The sequence below is a fragment of the Rutidosis leptorrhynchoides genome, chromosome 2 (genome assembly GCF_046630445.1).
Source record: "Rutidosis leptorrhynchoides isolate AG116_Rl617_1_P2 chromosome 2, CSIRO_AGI_Rlap_v1, whole genome shotgun sequence".
Lineage (NCBI taxonomy): Eukaryota > Viridiplantae > Streptophyta > Magnoliopsida > Asterales > Asteraceae > Rutidosis > Rutidosis leptorrhynchoides.
In genome coordinates this window covers 398806811-398829569 of record NC_092334.1, presented here as the reverse complement: position 1 = coordinate 398829569, position 22759 = coordinate 398806811, and the positions used below count along the sequence as shown (strand labels likewise).

General features: G+C 34.3%; 1 protein-coding gene across 1 annotated transcript; it reads left to right on the top strand.

The window, feature by feature from the left end:
• The first annotated feature begins 4805 nt into the window (after positions 1-4805).
• On the top strand, positions 4806-10988 carry LOC139892213 (uncharacterized). Its single transcript, XM_071875256.1, has 6 exons — positions 4806-6267; positions 6650-6802; positions 6886-6957; positions 7049-7250; positions 9851-9944; positions 10609-10988. The coding sequence occupies exons 1-4, from the start codon at positions 5062-5064 to the stop codon at positions 7151-7153; spliced, it is 1536 nt and encodes a 511-aa protein (XP_071731357.1). The 5' UTR covers positions 4806-5061; the 3' UTR covers positions 7154-7250; positions 9851-9944; positions 10609-10988.
• Positions 10989-22759: the final 11771 nt, after the last annotated feature.

Genomic DNA, 22759 nt, shown 5'->3' with positions numbered 1-22759 from the left:
GACTGTCGAAGTTCGTTGAAATGCCCAAGGAAGTACTTTCACATATTCGTAGAATTTGCAACGCAAGGTTTCGAGGAAGAAACAACAACTACTATTTCCAACTAAATTTCGGGACGAAATTTCATTTAAGGTGTGGGTAATGTAACATCCCGCATTTTTCCGTTAAATTTATTTTTAACACTGTCTTTTTAAAAAAAAAAATAATATCCTTTGTTATTTAAATTCGTAGTTTCCGTTGACTAACGTTTATAATATTCCCGTTATTTAATTATAACATCACTCGTTTACTCGAGCGTTTTTAAAATATTCGTTTGGTTAATTCCCGCACCCGCTTTGAAACTTGAGGGACCGAGGTTGCCAAGTGGGCAAACTAGTTGACTAGGTCAACTAGTAAACCCACCTCATCCACCCATTCACTTTCACTCACCTCCTCATCTCCTTCTCTCCTTTCTCATCTTCCATTTTTGAACTTAAACACCCAACTCATAAAATCATCAACTAAATCCAGATTAAGAGGCAAACATCAAAACAAATTACATATTCGTGATCCTCTCTTCATCCTCTAGATTTTGGTACCAATTTCATCTCGGTTGGGTAACATTTCTAAAACACTAGATTTATCTAAATTCATTTTATCTACTTGAAATGGTGTTAGTTAGTGTCTATGGCTCAAGTATAACATGAATATATGTTTTGTTTGCTTGATTTGTTGTTATGGAGTAACTAGCATGAACTTGAAAATAGATGTGCTTAATCCTTGATTTTGGATGAGTTAATGTTGTTAAATTATTAAAGTTCATGTTTTAATTGTGTTACTAGTATCACTAGCTTCGTTTTGATGCGTAGGTTGAGTAAGAAAACTTCAAGAACATGATTAATGAGTTTGTGGAGTTTGGTTAGGATTTGATAGCTTTAAAATGAACTTTTGATGCATTGAATGCTTGTTAATGTTATTGATAAGTGTTTAGTTGTAATGTATGTTTCATTACCTTCAAAACGGCATATCATATGTGTGAATTGGATTCCCGAATCTTAAAATGCATTTTGTGAACTTGAAACTTTAAAAATAAACCTTTAATGATCACTTGACGAGATTTCGGTTATTGCAATTGATGTTTTTGCTTGATAAAAAGTGGTTAGTCGTATTCCTTGTCAAAAGAGCTTTCCAACGATATAAGATACGTATTCTAAGTGTTTACCGTTTGTGTTTTGTGCTAAATTGAATTTTGGATCAAGACTTGAACAATTGAAACAGCCCAGGTCCCAGGCCACGCCTAATGTCGCGGCGCGGCCCTCCTCTATCGCCGTGCGGCATTTGCCGTGTTTGGGTTCTGACCTACATGGTCAAAATTTAGAAAAATGTTTGCTACGCTACGCACCTCTGATTCACATGTAACTTGTTCTAACATGCTTATATATGATTAAAAACCTCAGAAAAAAAGCTCGGGACCCGACCCGAACGTGTTGACTTTTTCGTTGACTTTGACTTGACCGAGTTTGACTTTTAGTCAAACTTAACCAAACACTTATGCAATCGTTCAAATCTTATTTTATACTTGATTCTTGCATGAAACTTGACAACGTGGTTCACATGCTATATTTAATCGAGTCGTTACGAGCCATGGGACTAATTGAGCACATTTCGCCCGACCTTGTGTCGTAACCGGTTAATTGATACAACTTACTTGTTTAGGTTAATGCTAAGCAACTATCATGCACACATTTACTTTGTGAAGTACTTTTATACTCGTGCACTCGAGGTGAGATCATAGTCCCATCTTTCAACAACTTTTAAGCTTTAAACTATGGGATGAGAAACATATACGTATCATACTTTTACACTTTGAACACAAGTACGGAAACGAACATTCTACGTGCGGGTTTGAACAAAAAGCCTCAATTCAATTATCATTAGTTACACTTACAGGGTGTAAACGAGAACTTATATTATGTGATCACATGGGCTTGACGAGCCTCATTCGGACGGTTCGCTACCGTTAGCGGATGAAATATATTTTCGGGTCTAGTGTATGTTCTAACACTACGCAAAGGGTGCAAAACAGTTAAGTTTGATAATTGGGTGCCCGCGATACAAATAACAACTTTGGAATGCAAATGATTTTGATAATCATCTTATGTTAAATCTTGTGGTTCAAATACAACATTTACTAAAACACCTATGATTTCATCAACGTTTTTCGTTGACAGTTTTCTATATGTTTCTCAGGTTCATACTTGGCTATTTGATACATGCTTCTGCGTACACTCATACTTGCTTGGAGTCAAGCATACATGCATACACTCTGATTTCTTGCTTGGGGTCAAGCATACATACATACATACGCTAGTGGTAGCACCTTTGGATTCAAACATATTGTTTACATACTTACGCTATTTATAGCAACCGTGATTTTAAACTAATTATGTCGCAAGTTATTCCATTTATACTTTACACTTTTGTAAACTTAAACTTGTTGTCGATCCGTTTGGTAAACTAAACTTTGCAAGTCTTGTACTTTTCAAATGAATGCGACATAATTTTGGTCAAACGAGTCTCATATAGGGACTACGACCACGTAACGGGACCTAAGTTAGCGGAGCCGACAATGACGATTTTGTCGGGTCGCTACAATACACATATATAATCATGTTCGTTCATATAATGGTTCGTGAATCATAGAAACTTGGTCTAGGTTTAAATGAATGTATGAACACAGTTTAAAAATCTTTGAGATTCAACTTACAACTTTGCTTATCGTGTCGGGAATATATAAAGATTAAAGTTTAAATTTGGTCGGAAATTTCCGGGTTGTCACAGCCGGGTTCTTTGTAATCTTTCTACCGACAGTTTTCACGGACTGTGTATATCGCGAAATCAGTGGCAGATAAAAGTGTTCAGAAAAATTCCATATTTTTAAATTAACTATATTTATTTATTTTGGTCATTATGGTATAAAATTCGATAGTTAATTTAGTAAATAAAAATTACGTCAACTGTCCCTCTCATTTATGGGTAAAATATAAAAAGTGTTAAAACTTAACAAATAGTTCCTAAATACATTTTTAATAAGCCTAAAATTTGCAAAACTCATTTTCGGATCATCGTTTATTTTAAAATCACATAAGTTCGAATTTAACTTGTTTAATATCAATCGGAACATCAAAGGAGTATTACAATCATTTAATATTTATTTTTAATATACCTTATTTATATATAGATATGTTTTAAATAATAATTATTGTAATATCCTATTTTTTATTTTATTAATTTTTAATAACAATAACATATAATACTTCAAATTATATTTTGAATTATTATTTATATATACGTACACACATATCTATTTACAATTAATTTTTCGTGAATCGTCGAGAGCAGTCGAAGGTCAAATGATTTCATAACATAGTTCAAAGATTTTTGAAATTCAATTTAGTAGACTTTGCTTATCATGTAGAAACCATATAGAGATTAAGTTTAAATTTGGTCGGAAATTTCCGGATCGTCACATAATTCACACATATAAGCTTCCTGAAGGTATTTACTGATGTTTGCTCACTAACAGAAGATCGATGTGGTAAAGATTATGACGACTCCAACAATTTCCTTTGAGGAGGATGAGCCAACCCAACATTATTATACTAACTAATAATGTTAGTTAAAACTAGCACTTAAAGATTAATACTAACTAATAATGTTATTATACTAATAATGTCAATTGTGGTAAATATTATGAGATGATATTTACATAATTACCCTTCATATAATTATATAATATATCATTATTATACTTGTTATTTCTAGTCAATTCACATATATAAGCTTCAACTTCATCTACTTTATCAAACACTAATAAAAAATAATAAGCTATAGCTTCGAGCTTTAAACATAAGCTCTGGCTTCAGTTATAGCTAGAAGCTCCAGCTCCAGCTACAGCTACTTTCGTCAAAACATTCTCTAATATTGGATTCTTCCAAAAATTGGCGAATCATGGGTCTATCCCACCTACTTCGGGAAGTTTGTTGGAAATGGGTCCTCAAATGTTCTATCGTTCAAGAGAAAAAATCGGTCCGGTAATATTGGATTCTTCCTAATATGTTGTTTTTTTTGTCATGTTTTCGTCGCATTTTGTTTCGTTGATGGTTAGTTTGTTCCGACGTTCTCAAATGGTTGAATTCTTTATAGTGGTTAGTTTGTTCCGACGTTTCCAGATGTTTGAATTCTTTATAGGTGAGGCTCGTTTATAGATAGTTTTGTTAGTGTGCCGTTTTTTAGGTACAAGTCACATCGGGTTTCTCCTTGTATCTTTTGTTGGAAGACGTTTTGTTTTCAAAAACGTTTTCCTTTTTATATAGTTTTCGTTTTCTTTGAAAAAAATAGAAAAACTTTTTTTATTTGACTGGTGAATTACATTTAGTTTTAGATTTTAATAGTAGTAATAGAACAATCGGGAGATAGAGGGGTGCATGTGATGTGTAGATATGAATGGGAGTTAAAAGACAATAATACCCTTAAAGGTGAAGGTAAAAAGACAACTTAGGACGATCGAAATAGTAACTATACAGGGACAATACTAAGTTTTTTAAATACTACTCCGTACGTAGTGTATAGGAATAATATATATATATATATATATATATATATATATATATAATATTAATATATAGGAATAATGTGAAATGGGAGGTGGTTCACCGATTGTGCTTTGTTGTATTGTACAGTACAATATTTTAAAACATAGTTAGTGATGTATGGATAAAAGGTGGTGGTGGTGGTGGTGAATCATAGTCCATTTGAAATTCATAAACTCAAATAATATAAACTCAGATTATCTGGTTTATCCTGCAAATGCACAGACATCAGTTAAAATAAGCAATCCCAAACCTTTTAAAACCCTAATATGGTTATCAATCTTCACACGTCTAGTGTTAAACCCTAGCAATAAAGCAAGGAGAGGTATTGAATTCAAATCCAATTCCATTTGTATAATATTACTTATTGTTTTATAATTATAAAATTACAATTACATTTCCCTTCAATCTGCAATTCCTTTTCTTCTCAAAATGTCAATCTCCACTTCCCTAACAGTTACACTCATTTCTTCACTCCAATCCCCAAACCGCTATAAAATCCAAATCCAAACCCTAACCAATATAACTCATAATCGATTACACCTTAAAATACAACACAAAAACAGAATTAACTGCTTAGTTAATGCTATTGAAAGGTCGTCAGCTTCCAATGCCGAAATCACCGAAATCGATAATCGAAAGGAGCTTTCGCCTGAGCTATCGAACAGGTACGTTCGTGAATTATGTAAATTAGGAAATGTTGATAAAGCAATGGATTATATTTCTCACATGGAAGCCCTAGGGTTTCGATTAAGTTACGTTTCGTATATGTCTCTGTTAACAGCCCTAGCTGATGTAGGCAGGACAGTAGAAATTGAGGCAATTTATGAGGAAATGGTAAACTTAGGGTTTCATCCAAAGCTAAAACTGTTTAATGTATTGATTAAAGCGTTTTTAAGAAACGGCCTTTTAGCTCTTGCGGATAGGGTTATGGAGTCGATGAATGATTTAGGCGTGTCAAAGAATCGAGAAACGTATGAGATCCTTCTTGGATATTACGTTGGAGCAGGACGGTTGAAAGATTCGTGGGACGTTGTAGGGCGAATGAAGAACGACGGGTTTGAACCTGATTCGTTTGTGTATAGTAGGATTATTGAACTTTATAGAGATAATGGAATGTGGAAGAACGGTGTAAATCTTGTAGCGGAAATTAGGGAAGATGGAGTCTTGCTTGATAAGAAGATTTATAATAGTGTTATTGATATATTTGGGAAGTTTGGTGAACTAGGAGATGCGTTGCGCGTGTTTGATAAAATGCAGGAGGAAGGGATTATACCGGATATTACTACGTGGAATTCGTTGATTCGGTGGCATTGTAAGCACGGTGATCTTACAAATGCGCTTGTATTGTTTGATAAGATGCAAACACAAGGGATGTATCCTGATCCAAGTATTTTTATGACCATTATTAGTCGGTTAGGAGAACAGGGGAAGTGGGATATAATAGAGAAAACTTTTGAGCGCATGAAAAGTGGAGGTCATCGACAAAGTGAGATTATTTATGCAGTTTTGGTTGATATTTATGGGCAGTATGGGAATTTTGAGGATGCAGAGGAGTGTATAAATACGTTAAAATCGGAAGGAGTTAACCTCTCTGCTAGAATTTTTTGTGTGCTCGCAAATGCCTATGCCCAACAGGCAAGATCTTACATTGAGTTTGTGGTTTAACCAGGGGCGATTTTGTGTGGGGACAAGGGGGGCGCCCGCCCCTAGTGGATTTGCAATTTTCAGTGTAAAAATTTTGGATTTTTCGACTTTGTCCCCGGTGAATTTTTTTCCCCCCCAAAACCTAACTTATTTTGCCACAAAACCTCCATAATTTGCTAAAAAAACCTTCATTTTTTAGCCCCAAAACCTCCATATTTTGGCAAAAAAATTGCTACGGTTTTAATTTTTTTTTTTTTTTGCCCCCGGTGAAAAAAAATCCTGGATCCGCCACTGGGTTTAACATCTTCATCATTTGCTTGAACTTATGTATTAAGATAGGTATAAAAGTTTTGTTGATTTGAATCTTGCGCAGGGTTTGTGTGAGCAAACAGTTAAAGTTCTCCAGTTGATGGAAGGCGAAGGAATTGAACCGAACCTAATTATGCTTAATGTATTAATAAATGCATTTGGTATTGCTGGAAGACACTTGGAGGCACTCTCAGTATATCAGCACATAAGAGAAACCGTATGCCATTTTGCTATTAAATTTCATGTTGCATCTTAAATTAAAGTTATTTATGCTAATATTAGTCTTAAATGCTCCTGAAGGGTGTAAGTCCTGATGTGGTTACCTACACTACACTTATGAAAGCTTTGATTAGGGCAAAAGAGTTCGATAAGGTCTGAAAAACGCAATTACGTACTTCATTTCTTCCATATTCAATGCTACTGCTTTGTTTTTAGAGCTCATAATGTAATTTGGGAATGGCAGGTACCAGTAATATATAGAGATATGGAGTCTGCTGGGTGTTCACCAGATAGGAAAGCAAGAGAATTGCTAGAAACGGCAATGATGGTTCTTCAACGCAGGCGTTAGTTGTATAAACCCGATAGACAGAGTTGTTGTTTTACCAACAATGAGAGTTCGCCCCCGTTTGGATGTCTACAGTCCCTTGCCGGGTTAATAAATTTCTGTACGCAAAGCTTTGTTCTTTTAGCCCAAGATAGGGTGTTTTCACTTGAATTGGCCATTAGGCACCAGTGATTATGGCATTGTTGTAAAACTCGGCCGAGTTCTGGGGGAGTTCTCGGTTTAGATCACCAGCCGAGTCCTCGGTGCCCAACTCGGTCAATGTCAATGACCGAGTTACCCGGTCAACGGCTGAGTTTCTCGGTTAACTCGGGGAGTTTACAGTCAACTCGGTGAGTTCTTGGTCAACCCGGTAACTCGGCAACTCGGTCAAAAACTTGGCAACTTAGTCAAAATTCAGAAATTCGGTCAATAACTCGCCAAACTGGTCAAAGTCTATTAGAATTAAAATTTATATCAGAACATATATATTTATATTAAAAAACTAAAAAGTCAACATAAGTCAAGATCCAAATTCTCCCCTTGTTTCCGAGAACTCACCAAAAAATTCCAACCGAATACTCCCCGAGTTTCGAGTAACCTTCATTATGGTTTAAAGCATTAATCTAAGGTGTGGAATATAGGGTAAATTAGACTGGACGGGTAACTGTTCAAAATCGCTTCGGCCAAAATGGGTCATTGTTGTATGGAAAGAGTGATGCCTGAGTATGTAATTAAGAGAGATCAAATGGCTTAATAGTTCCTTTGCTATCTGTTTGCTTTGGTACATGTTTGTTCATTTTCAATTTCAGCCTTTATCTTTTATGATAATATGTTGGACATCAGTCAGCAACTCATAGGCAATTTCATTGCTCCAGTTGACTTAAGAATTATTTATTTATGACAAAATTACTCCCGTCGTCCTTGAACATATACCAAAATTACAGGCGTCGTCCCTAAACTTTTTTTTTTTGCGTTCGTCGTCACTGAACTTGCATTTTATAACTTGTGTCGTCCTTCCGTCTAGTTGCCGTCACTTTCCTCCGTTAACCCTCAGCATGTGCCATACATGTGAGGGCAATTATGTCATTTTGACTCTTTTTAATATTTCAGGGACGACGGAGGTAATATTATCTTTCTTCCCTTATTTTCATCTTTCCTCCCCAATATTATTTACTGCCACTATACAAATTAGAAATCAAAAATCAGATTCATCTTATGTTACTGTACATCATCTTCATGGAGCCAAAAAATCAGATTTGATTATTCATGTATCTCATCACGAATTGATTACAGAAATTCGTTCCTTATACGATCCTAACCTTCGTGCATCATCGGATCAAAGTAACAACAACAGATTCATGATAAATTCGATCGTGTTTTTCATTCTTCAAAAAGTCAAAGTGATTTGAGCTCCGGATCGTTTTTAGAACGAAATCGAGAAAAGTAAAAGTGCAGATCTCTTCATTTTCATTTGGTGAACGTGTTTGCAAAATCTCAAATCCAAACATGAAGATTTGAGTTCGAATTTCGGAGTCAAAGGTTCGGATTCAAAAGTCAACAAAAATTCATAAATCCAATTCGTGCGAATGTTGATGTTTCATGTTGAGATTCTGATTGTCGAGCATTACATGATGGATTTGTAACATATTTCATCAAGGAATCGTGCTTTAAAACATCCTAAATCAAAAGTTCAATTATGATGGTTTCTTGATTTCCTAATAAACAATCAGAAGAAAAAGATGTAATTGGGGGAATTGAAGTTGGGTTTGTACTAAATATGGAAGATGGTTTACATTGGTAACAGAAAGGAGAGTTTTTGTTGGTTTATTATTATTATTATTATTATTATTATTATTATTATTATTATTATTATTATTATTAAAACTAGAATTAAAATTAAAATTAGGGAAATAGGGGAAGTTCCATGAGTGTGTTTTTAGTATCATTTCAGTTGAAGAAGAAGAGGCTAAATGGTCTGAGGTTCTATTGTTACCAATTACCAATATGATAATGACTACCTTAACTGCAAGTTCCAATTCAGTTTTTTTTTTTTTTTTTTTCCTTTAATAACATAGGAAAAATGCCCTTGTCTTCTGCGAATTTGATGTTCATCAGGTTCATGAAGTCGGAGGTCTTGAAGATACAGATGAACAAATTCGATGATGGAAAAAAAAGACCCAAAATTGAGAACATATTTTTTTCACGAACACACTAATGTCAAACCTTTCAAGTTTTAGATGTTGATTTGTTTGCAGGGTTCTTGATTTTAATGTTAGGGTTTTAGATTTAGGAGTAAAAGGGAAAGGGTAAGAAAATGGGTTTTAAAAGAGAAAGGAGAAGAAAAGAAAAAAGAAAAAAAAGAAAAGATAAATTGAAGTATGTTACGCCGGTCGTCCTTGAACTATAAAAGATTCAAAAGACTAAAATACCCTCACATGTATGGCACATGCTGAAGGTTAACGGAGGAAAGTGACGGCAACTAGACGGAAGGACGACACAAGTTATAAAATGCAAGTTCAGTGACGACGAGCGCAAAAAAAAAAGTTTAGGGACGACGCCTGTAATTTTGGTATATGTTCAAGGATGACGGGAGTAATTTTGTCTTTATTTTTTTTTTTTTTCTTTGTGTGTCTATTCATCTATTATATTTTTTTTGCAAATCTTCTTATTTTCCATGCTTTCTCCTAATGAGGATTAGGTTTATCAATTTTGTTGTGTCAGGTATGCTATTGAACATTATTGTGACAATTGAGTATGCACCTTCAAAGTGTGCTACAAAGGATTAGCTGGAAACACAAACCGACTATATGCAAAGGTACTGATTGATTTTGCCAACATATGATCAAATTTATCATATATAATTGGCCTCCGATGAAAATATAGGTGTTGAATATCTTATTTTTCTTGCATTAATAAACAAGCCAATAGCCATTTGAGTTAGTATATACCTAGAGTTGTATTATATTTCTGTAGGTACTGTTTAGGAGACACCTATAGGCTATAGTTATTCAAGAGTAATACTCCATCTGCTGAAAAAGAGCCATGGGGTAGTATCTAAGTAGGGTTAAGTGTTTGAAAGTTCAATAGATACAATAATAGTTCTTAAAGTTGGATACACTAGTGCATCCCTAAGTACACATATTGCAATAATTGTTCATGCAGGTGAGAATGATATAGTTTTAATCTAAAAACAATGTAATGATCATAAGCTAATATTTTTAAGATTTACATATAAACTGCAACAATAAGAACGGATCTGACTTTTGTAGCAAAAAGTTGGATTGAAATCTTTATTTCCTGTAGCAATCATCTTTTTCTTCGTAGCATGGTGTGGTGTGACTCGATTGTATTGATATTTTATTTTCCTGTGTAAGTGTTAAGATTGTGATGAACACGTGCATATAATACAACTCCTTATTTGTTTGTCAATTTGTTTTCACTTTTTATCCTGATTTTCTCAAGTTTTTCTTTTGTTTTAGAAAGAGGAGGGTGTTGATTCAAATCAATTGAGATTCAAAGTGGGCAAATATACAAAATTCATTTTTGGTTCGACGGATAAATCTCATCAGAATGAACTTTTCGTCTTCTCCATTGTAAAGGCCAATAAGTAGAAGAAATTTTAAAGCATCCATCATGGACAACAAGAACACTGGATATACGAGTATATATGACGACAATGTATTCTTTCTTTGGTCTTGAAATATGAACTGCATAATTAAGAAATTTTAAAGGATCCATCATATGCATTTTACTTACTATTGTGTGTATAGAAATTACAAAAATATGTCAATGGTATGTAGCATACGATATACGCTTTTGAAAAGCTGAATAAGTACACTATTAAAGAAAAAATTTGAAAGTTGGCTATTTACAATAGTACTATAGTTGAGTATGTGATGTGATCAGAGGAGTAACTATATTTTGAGATTTACATTTTGAGCAGCAGAAGGTTATGAGATCTAAGTAGTTGATTTGTATGATTTAATAACTCAAATTTTTAACACTAAAATTTATGTACAAATTACTTTTTATGTAAAATGCATTATTGTTAAAAATGTACTACAGTAGTAAATAATATAAACAAAAATAAAAAGTGTCCAAATTAAACTGTAAATTAAAGATAATTTTACCATTTGTCATAAACTTTGTACTAAATAGCGTAGGTGACTTTAATTTTTTTTTTTTTTTTTTTTTACTTTATTAACCTTTAACTATTAAGATATCTCATGAATGACACTACACTTAACAGGCATTAATTTTATTCCGTTAAATGAGTTCATGTGATAAGTGCATGGGGATATTTTTGTCATTTTACATATTCCCTTCTCTTTTTAACTCCTCCACCTTCATCTTCAATTGTCTTCCAACCAAACTATAAACCCTTATTTTTTATATCTATTTTTTTCATCATTAACTATCGTTATATTTTCAGCCAAAAAGTTACAATAACACGAACATCAATATCATCATTGGAATCCGGGTTTACCAATGAACTCGCTTCGTGTTATTCCAACAAAATAGTTAACTGAACCATTTAAATCAGTTTCTTGCTTATGTATCGTATTTCTGATACGTTCAACAATTTGGTCAACTAGTGACATTTCATTCATGCACATTATATTATACTACACACTAAATATGAACAACACCCTCCAATCATAACCCGCCACATACTCAAAAAACACTGTAGCTACTGTAGAGCATTGTAGCTACAGTAGTTTTTTTTTTTTTTTTTTTGGAGATAATCTATTTAATCTTCTGATTTTATACAACGACCACCAGTTAATATTCGTCTTACATATATTCAAAAAAAAAAGAAAAAAAAAACATGAACTTATTAATTTTTGGGTCTCTTTTCCATCTACACCAGTATTCCATGTCCACCAACCACCTGCAACCGCCACCATCAGCCACTTTACACCACCATGCACTGCCACCTACCACCGCCGATTTCACGGCCGGCTACGACCGTCACCGTCCACAACTTTCAACCACCATCAAATCTGATCTAAAGAAAAAACATCCAGATCCACACATGAGACAAACTTCCGGAACAAAGGGCAATTTAGTGTTTGATGAAATATATAAACATACCTGAAAACTTAAAAGACACCCAGCATATCAAATACCTCACGAGTCCACCCAATTGTCTGATTTAAGGGGGGGGGGGGGGGGGGGGGGGGGAGGGGGGGGGGGGGGAACGATAAACATATATATTAAAGGAACAAAAACAAATCTAAAAATCAACCGATCAATAAACAAATCTGAACATAGGACGGTTTGGTAGTGGTTAGAAAAAACACATACCTGAAAAGTCAAGTTTTTGAGTCGGGTTCAAGCGCTGGACCTCCTGTAGGAGAACAACTACAATAGCCCAACACACCACGAGAGTGGCGGTGGAAAGCTACTTCCGGCAACAGTTACGATCACAACAGCCGACTCCGCCGTCGACCTTCACCGTCGGCCAACACCTTACTATTGTAAAAAAACATCAAAAATAATAATTTTTTTCTTACCTGCATTCTTGAGTACAACTAGCTATTCACATATATATTACAACTAAATATGCACACGGTACAACTAACCATACAAATAGTACAACTCTATTGAGAGTGGGGTGTTAGAAAAACCCAAAAACTAAATCGAGTTCAGGTGGTCGGAACTACTGGAAACCACCGAGTCAACCGCAACAATCGATATAATTTTTCTTGATTTTTTTTTTTATGATTTTAGTGTAAAATATTATAATGGTAGTGAAAATGAGAATGGAAAATTGGGGAAGATCGGTGGAGAGGATAATAAGCTGTTAAAGGAGAGAATACGGAGTACTAAAGATAGGGTAGGATGGATATGTGGATGAAATCAACCCATTTTACTTTATTTTTTTTATTTACACCCCCATTTACGATGAAAATTACAAACTGAATCTCTAAGTTATAAACATTACCACTTTAAATTCTTTTTTTTAGCTTCAATATGTGTTACACAAAACATTGAACCTACATAAAATTGTAAAGATTTATATTTCAAACATCAATTAAATTAAATTCCTATATTATACTCTATATAAACTTTAGAGTATGTTAATATTACCGGTAACCGTTTTCCTTTTACGTATAATTAACTTATCGTTAACCGATCAAAATCATCCCGCAGCGAAATATGATATCGGGTTGGAAAACTAATTTTTTATCTCACGACCGAAACCACCTATTCGACTGTGACGATCGCTCCAAATCCATATGGACAATACGTCATTCATTGATTTCATTGCGAGGTATTTGACCTCTATATGATACGTTTTGTAAACATTGCATTCTTTTGAAAAGGCACACCATAAATGAATATTTAAATCAAAGATTTTCGACATCTGATGATTTCTACATATAGATAATCACCGTAAATAATAGTTTACAATAGTACTTCCGTTGACAATGCAGTCAAAATAAGATACATGATGATGATTTGGTGAATGCAACGTTTCCTTGAAAAATATGCCATGTACGACTCCATGCACATAGCTTGTCTAACATATAAGCAAACAGCGGAAGACTTCTAGGAAACCTGAGAATAAACATGCTAACAAGTGTCAACACAAAGGTTGGTGAGTTCATAGTTTTAGTGTTTCACATAATCTGTATATAAAGGTGGATCACAAGATTTCAGTTGTTTCATCCGAAACGTTTATCAAAATATTCTACAAAATTGAGCACCCTGGTAACTAAACTTAACGTATATATAATTTGTACCCTTTGTATAATCATCTTAATAATACATGCAAACCAACGTGTACGCTTCTCAAATAGCATACGTCCGTTAAAAGGCTAGTGCTCTAGCTCGGACAGGGATATCAAGCCCTATGGATCCATATACTACTACTCGCGCCCACCAGTTCTTATAACTGGCAGTTACTAGTTACCAAAGCTAAGGGATTTTCGGTTCAAACTCAGTGTAGAATTTAGTATGTACTTGTATCCATTGCGTTTAAAATAAAGTGCATGTATTCTCAGCCCAAAATATAGATTGCAAAAGCAATTAAAAAAGGAGCAAATGAAACTCACCTTAGCAGCATATAAAGTCGTTCACCACAATGTGACTGAAACTCGAAATACCAAATATCCGTAGATCTCAACCTAGAGAGCATATGTTGGTCAATAAATGTCTACCAAGCTAGGTCTGGTCATAGTGTATCATAATCCTAATGCTCGAGATCGACATACAAAAGTTATCCAAAGTTGTTTCAAAAAGTCAATTTTGACAATAGTTCAACAAAATGAGACGTGCTTTATATAAGAATTCATTTACTCGGCTGGTAATATTTAAAAATCCATTTTATCAATCTCGTAAACAAGTTGTTTAAATCTTAATTGCAGATTCAAAAGTAATTTCAATTAACGTCAATCATAATTCAGTTGATCATATCTTTTAATCCGTTCATCGAAACTATTCGATATCTAAATGAAAAGTTATTGATTTTTCGTTAGCTTTCCAAAAACATGTATATCATATACCTTTTACTAGTACTATATGTATTTAATTCGTGATTCATTATAAACTGTTTAACGATGAAATTTAGTATACAAGCATGCATAAACATATATACTCGAGCACTAGACATGGATACACTATTAATATATAGAAGATAAGATATGAATGCTCACGTATCAATATTGTGATTCAATATTGCAGGAAAGTACGTAGACGCAACTGAGATGATAAACACTAGGTTTGATTTGCAAACAATACCCATGAACCTCCATAGTTATAACCCATAATTTCCTTAGCTCTATCTCGCTCAAAAACCCATTTCAAAAGTGACCCGCTCATGGCCTCGTCGTAATATTTTATGTATATTACTAATACTACTAATAATAATATTAAGATTAATAATAATAATAATAATAATAATAATAATAATAATAATAATAATAATAATAATAATAATAATAATAATAATAATAATAATAATATAAATAATAATATAAATAATAATAATAAGATTACAGAGGGAGTGATATATGTGTGTGAATTATTAAACTGAACTCGCGAGCTTTTATAATGTTTTCTGAATCTGATGCCCATGCGATCGCATGGGTTTTATGCCTATTTCTCATGCGATCGCATGGCCCCAAAATCCAGCTCACAATTTTTTAACTTTTAGCTTGTCGACATATTTTTATATAATATATATATATAATATATTTAATTTAAATAATTAATTATATATTATATTAAATTCACGTGCATAGTTGACTTGTAATTTTTGTTCCAGTAAGTCGTACGTCATCACTCGACTCATGTCCCGGTTCTGGTTTCTCGATCGCATTTTTGTACGCTTAGAAAACTTGCATTTTACATTTCGTGTCACGTACCTTTGTCAAAATATAACCTTAAATTATCCCTAAACTATACCACTCAAAGTATATATTAAAATTTCGAGTGTTTTGGTCATTTACTTCTATAAATCATTGTCTCGCTATTTGTTAATATATATATATATATATATATATATATATATATATATATATATATATATATATATATATATATATATATATATATATATATATATATAATAACAATTCGTTTTATGACCAGTTTAATATTATATTTTATATATTTTCAATATTAATATATACGTTTTAAAATACATATCACAAGTTATGCATATATCTAATTCCAACAGTTAATATTCCTTATTATTGTATGTCTCCAAATTACGTTATTTAAACAAACACTTTACCATTTATTTTGAATATCGTTAAAAATGAATGATTTCCCAAATCAACGTGGACCTCACAACAGAGACTCGTAATAATATCATAATCTTTAAGGGACTCAATAAATATCTTTTAATTCAATCGTTTGGCATTATCTTTTATCTCCGTAGTTAAATATATCAATCAGATAATCAAACCAATAAGTTTAATGCATAGTATCATATATTCAACACTTTGTTACGTTTTCAAGTTATAGTATATGTATCTATTTATATATAATTGTTCGCGAATCGTTGAGAACAATCGAAGGATATTTGAATAGTTCAAGAATTTTAGGATTCAACTTCATAGACTTTGCTTATCGTGTCAGAAATATTAATTCATTTATAGAATTTGGTTCAAAATAAGTCGAAATTTTCCGGGTCATCACAGTACCTACCCGTTAAAGAAATTTCATCCCGAAATTTGAGTGAGGTCGTCATGGCTAACAATAAAAATGTTTTTATGACGAATATGAGTCAATAAATAGAGTTTTATCACCGTTGAATAATATGGATAAAATAATCCAAGTACTCGAAGCGTATGAGAGAAGTTATCGTAAAATAGTGAATTGAAGGAATAAGGATTCGTCTTAATTCTTGATGTAATATCGATTGATTTCCGGAATTTAAGGAATAGAAAATCTTCATAATCTAAATAAGATTTGATGTCATAACCCGACCTTAACCATAAGGACGAATACAATAACATATGATTTCATCGCGAGGTATTGACCTCTATATGCAACATTTTTCAAAAACTGCATTCGTTTTTACAGTACAAACCATAGCTTTTATTACAAATATAAGGTTTGAACAACTTAATAATGATTATCGTTTAGCGATAATCTTAGACTTACAAACTTTACATGTGATAATAACAATACGACCTCCAACATATTTTACATTACAAATCCTCCGATATGCAGTTTTATTTTTGACACAAATATGCATACTCAAGATCTTGCTTAAATTCAACATGTTGCAGCGGAAGCTTTTAGTTATCACCTGAGAATAAACATGCTTAAAACGTCAACATAAAGTTGGTGAGATATAGGTTTAATTCCGGCAGCGTTATAAATATAGACCACAAGATTTCATATATAAACTTTTTAATAAAAATATTCTAAGTTGTTGAGCACTTGATAACCATACTTAACATTTAATCAACGTCGCATATTCCCTTTATTATGAAATCTTACTACACCGTACCAAGTGTAGTTACCGAAACGAAGTACTGTGCAACCGTTGAATACTGGTCGTCCAGTCCGGTTGGGGTTGTCAGGCCCGATAGATCTATCAACAGGATTCGCGTTTACAATACCTCATGTAAATAATAGTTACCAAGTTACAGGGAAGTATGCCAGTGGTACAACTCAACGTAGAATATATATTTTTAATCACTTGTGTCCATAACGTAAATCATAAAATGCATGTATTCTCATCCCGAAATAATTAGAGTTTAAAAGTGGGACTATATACTCACCTTTTTCCTTGAAGGTATTTAACTCGACTTGGTCTCCGATAGATATCACGAACCTAACCATATATATAATATATCAACATATTTTCTTTTCAAGTAATCGTTACATATATATATATATATATACTTATAATACTTTTAATATTTTCTTAGTCCGTAGTTAGCAGTCTGTTGTTAATGGTCCACAATTAGTTGCTCAATAAAATAAATAAAGACCCCATCGTATTCGTATTGATCAGAATTAATCTCGACCCATGGTACCATGTTGTCAAATGACGTGTTGCGTACATAAAGTACCGTGTTGTCAGATGACGTGTTGCGTACAATCATGAGGTCTTATGATTAATCTTCTCGTGTTGTTTACGGGTGGTCCTGGAATATATAAAATCAAATCATAAGTAAATATATATTAAATATTATGTTAATTAGCCAAGATATGATTAATTCGATTTTGTCATAATATGATATATTACAGGTTTTGAAGTGTTTTAAAAATCAAATTAGAAGGATCTATTTAGTTTGCGAACAGGCTTGAAATCATTCAAACTATGTTCTTGTTGTTAAAAATTTTATAACACAAAATAAGATAGCTATATAAATATGAATCGAATAAGATTATGAATAAGGTTACTACCTCAAGTTACTTGGATAAAGCTACTGGAAAAGATAGAAAATAATCTTGATCAAACTTTCTTATGATGATTATAGGTTGTTCATGAAACTAGTTCTTCATGAGTATTTGCTGAGATTGTGAAGAACACTTAGAGTTCCTAAGAGTGTGTTTTTTTTTTTGTTAGAGAAAGATGGTTGTAAGAATGAAATGAAAAACCAAGGTGATGGTGATACTTATAGGACAGTCTGGTTGTTGAGGGAACAAGGACAAATTATTGTGTTGAATTTTTGAGTAATAATGTATGCTAGCTTACAAATAAGATTCCCTCTTATCTAGGGCAGATCTAAAGCTGATAAAGATATTGATTTGATGTGTATTTACCAATAGTAAATACGTATGGATGATGGGTATGATACGGTAAAAGAAGCTCAAAATCGGGCTTTTATTTTGGGTCCAACCGGGCCAAAAATAAAATTTTAAGACATTTTTAATAAAGCAATGTTAGCCCAAAAAAAAATATTCCAAGCTGACCTGGCAGCTCGACCCCAGCCAGGGGCTCTGCCCCTTGGACCCCGCCAGGGGTTGCCACCCCTTGGACCCCGCTTATCGGGGGCGCTGCCCCCGAACCCCCGTCATAATCAAGATAAGTTCAAACAAGTGTGCACTCCACACTTCCCCAAACTTGTTCGATATTTATCAAGATTATTTTGGCTACAAATTAATCCCATTACACTTAAATCATATTGGTGACATAAATCACAACACATTATAGATTGTAAGTATATATGTCAAAGAACGTTACATATAGTTATCGTTTTGAAAACTTAAGTTAGTGGTCTCAAAGTATACTTATAACTCATTGTTGTTAGTTCACAATGAAATGTTAAACCATCCTTAAATCATGTTAAATATGTATAGATATGTACATATACATAATCGTATAATTATCGTGTGTTATATAGTTCGTGATATCATCGGTCAAATTGGACGGTCAAACGTTGTGTAAAACTCTTTTCAAAAATATAAGTCTCGACAGTTTGGATTGCTTATCATGTTGGTAAGGTTTAATTTATGTAAATATTAATCTCATAAGTATAGAACGATCGGAAAATTCCGGGTCGTTACAGTACCTACCCGTTAAATAAATTTCGTCCCAAAATTTTAAAATTGTACCTATTTTGCGTTCTCGGGAAACAAATGTGGGTACTTTTGTTTCATCTAATCCTCTCGTTCCCAAGTAAACTCGGGACCCCTTCGAGCATTCCAACGAACCTTAACGATTGGTATGTTGCTCTGCTTGAGTTGTTTAACTTCACGGTCCATGATTTCGACTGGTTCTTCTATGAATTGTAGTTTCTCGTCGACTTGGATTTCTTCAAGAGGAATGGTGAGGTCTTCCTTTGCAAGACACTTCTTAAGGTTTGAAACGTGAAATGTATTATGTACTCCGGCGAGTTGTTGTGGTAATTCGAGTCGATAAGCTACCGGTCCAATGCATTCGATGATCTTGAACGGGCCTACATACCTTGGGTTCAGTTTACCTCTTTTTCCAAAACGTATTACACCTTTCCAAGGTGACACCTTTAACATAACCATGTCACTAATCCGAAACTCTAATGGTTTCCTTCGAACATCGGCGTAGCTCTTTTGGCGACTAAGGGCTGTTTTCAATCTCTCCTTGATTTGTACTATTTTCTCAGTCGTTTTGTGTATGATCTCGGGACCAGTTAATTGTCGATATCCTACTTCATTCCAACAGATAGGGGATCTACACTTCCTTCCATACAGTGCTTCGAATGGTGCAGCTTTAATGCTCGCATGATAACTGTTATTATACGAGAATTCTGCTAATGGTAGATATTTATCCCATCCGTTTCCAAAATCGATCACACATGCCCTGAGCATGTCTTCAAGAGTCTGAATTGTTCTTTCACTCTGCCCGTCAGTTTGTGGATGATATGCGGTGCTCATATCCAAACGAGTTCCCAGGGCCTCCTGTAGTGATTGCCAAAACTTTGATGTAAATCTACTATCACGATCGGATATAATGGAAACAGGTATTCCATGCCTTGAAACAATTTCCTTTATGTATAATCGTAATAGTTTCTCCATTCTATCTGTTTCCTTTATAGGCAAGAAATGTGCAGATTTGGTGAGACGATCAACTATTACCCAAATGGTGTCATAACCCCAGGCAGTCTTAGGTAACTTTGTGATGAAATCCATGGTAATACCGTCCCATTTCCATTCTGGGATTTCTGGTTGTTGAAGTAATCCTGACGGCTTCTGGTGTTCTGCTTTGACTTTGGAACAAGTTAAACATTCCCCAACATATGTTGCAACGTCCGTCTTCAAATTAGGACACCAATAATGCGTCTTAAGATCTTGATACATCTTTCCAACTCCAGGATGTATCGAGTATCTTGTCTTATGTGCCTCATTCAATATCAACTTCCTTAATCCACCCAACTTTGGTACCCAAATACGGTTTGCAAAATATCGAATTCCATCTTCCCGTATAACGAGTTGTTTCCCATACTTCTTCATTATTTCATTTCCTATGTTTTCTTTAGTAAGAGCTTCTCGTTGAGCCTCTTTGATTTGTGAGTTGAGATTCATGCGAATTTTTATGTTCATTGCTCGTACTCGAATTGGTTCCCGTTCCTTTCTGCTTAGAGCGTTGGCCACTACATTCGCTTTCCCAGGATGATAGCAAATCTTACAATCATAGTCGTTTATCAGCTCGACCCACCTACGTTGCCTCATGTTCAGCTGTTTCTGATCGAAGATATGTTGAAGGCTTTTATGATCGGTAAACACAGTGCATTTAACCCCATATAAGTAGTGTCTCCATATCTTCAATGCAAACACTACTGCTCCCAGTTCTAAATCATGCGTTGTATAATTCCGCTCATGAATCTTCAATTGGCGGGATGCGTATGCTATAACTTTCTTTCGTTGCATAAGGACGCAACCAAAACCTTGTCGCGAAGCGTCACAATATATCTCAAAATCATCGTTCCCTTCAGGTAACGATAAAATAGGTGCTGTAGTCAACTTCTTCTTCAGTAATTAAAATGCACTCTCCTGCTCAGAAGTCCATTCGTACTTCTTCCCTTTTTGTGTTAACGCTGTTAATGGTTTAGCTATTCGGGAAAAATCTTGAATAAACCTTCTATAATAACCAGCTAAACCCAAAAATTGGCGTATCTGCGTTGGTGTCTTAGGAGTCTCCCATTTTTCAATGGCCTCAATTTTTGCTGGGTCAACCTGAATTCCTTTGCTACTAACAACATGGCCAAGAAATTGCACTTCTTTCAACCAAAACGCACACTTAGAAAATTTGGCGTATAATTGTTCTTTTCTTAACAATTCTAATACCAATCTTAAATGCTGCTCATGCTCTTGCTCACTCTTGGAATAGATAAGAATATCGTCAATGAAAACGATAACAAACTTATCTAAATACGGACTACAAACTCGATTCATGAGGTCCATGAATACAGCTGGCGCAATCGTTAATCCAAACGGCATGACCAAAAATTCATAATGACCGTAGCGTGTCCGAAAAGCAGTTTTCGGAATATCTTCTTCTTTGACACGTAGTTGATGATAGCCCGACCTTAGGTCAATTTTCGAGTAAACACATGATCCTTGCAATTGATCAAATAAGTCATCAATTCTCGGTAGTGGATACCGATTCTTGATAGTTAACTTATTTAATTCACGATAATCTATACACATTCGGAAAGATCCGTCTTTCTTCTTGACGAATAAAATCGGAGCTCCCCACGGTGAAGTGCTCGGTCGAATGAAACCACGGTCCAGTAATTCTTGTAACTGGCTTTGTAACTCTTTCATCTCAGATGGTGCAAGTCTATATGGAGCACGAGCCACTGGTGCAGCTCCCGGTACTAGATCTATTTGAAATTCTACAGATCTAAATGGAGGTAATCCTGGTAACTCTTCCGGAAATACTTCAGGAAAATCTCTTGCCACAGGCACGTCGTTGATGCTCTTCACTTTTTCCTTCGTTTCGACTTTATTAACATATGCTAAGATAGCATAGCACCCTTTCTTCAAGCACTTTTGAGCTTTCAAATAACTAATGAGTTTTAGCTTTGAGTTACCCTTCTCTCCATAAATCATTACTGGCGTTTTATCCTTACGAGGAATGCGAATTGCCTTCTTGGCGCACACAACTTCAGCTCCTATTTTGGACATCCAGTCCATGCCAACTATTACATCAAAACTTCCTAATTCTACGGGTATCAAATCAATCTTAAATGTTTCTCCGGCTAAATTTATTTTACAATCACGGCAAATTTTATCGGCTTTAATTAGTTTACCATTAGCTAACTCAATCATGTACTTAGCATCTAGAGGTAATGATGAACAATTCAATTTAGCGTAAAAGTCTCTACTCACGTAACTTCTATCGGCACCAGTATCAAATATAATAGATGCGGATAAGTTATTAATGGTAAACGTACCCGTAACAAGCTCCGGGTCTTCACACGCCTCTCTAGCATTAATAACAAATGCTCTTCCACGTGCAGATCCATTATTCTTCTCTGGATTCGGACACTGGCTCTTATAATGACCCTGTTTCCCACACCCATAACAAGTAACAGTGGCCAAGGCAGTTCTATTTGCATTGGTGGCAGGAGTCTTGGTACCGTTTGTATTTGTAGCAGGAACCCTACAATCTTCAGCAAGATGACCTTTTCGATTACAATTGTTGCACACCACATTACAATAACCAGAGTGATGTTT

What these genes read in the sequence shown, in the direction of transcription:
- LOC139892213 (XM_071875256.1), top strand. Translation starts at nt 5,062, where the DNA reads ATGTCAATCTCCACTTCCCTAACAGTTACACTCATTTCTTCACTCCAA. An exon ending in CAAATGCCTATGCCCAACAG is followed by an intron (nt 6,268 to 6,649) that starts GCAAGATCTTAC and finishes AATCTTGCGCAG; the next exon opens with GGTTTGTGTGAGCAAACAGT. An exon ending in ATCAGCACATAAGAGAAACC is followed by an intron (nt 6,803 to 6,885) that starts GTATGCCATTTT and finishes ATGCTCCTGAAG; the next exon opens with GGTGTAAGTCCTGATGTGGT.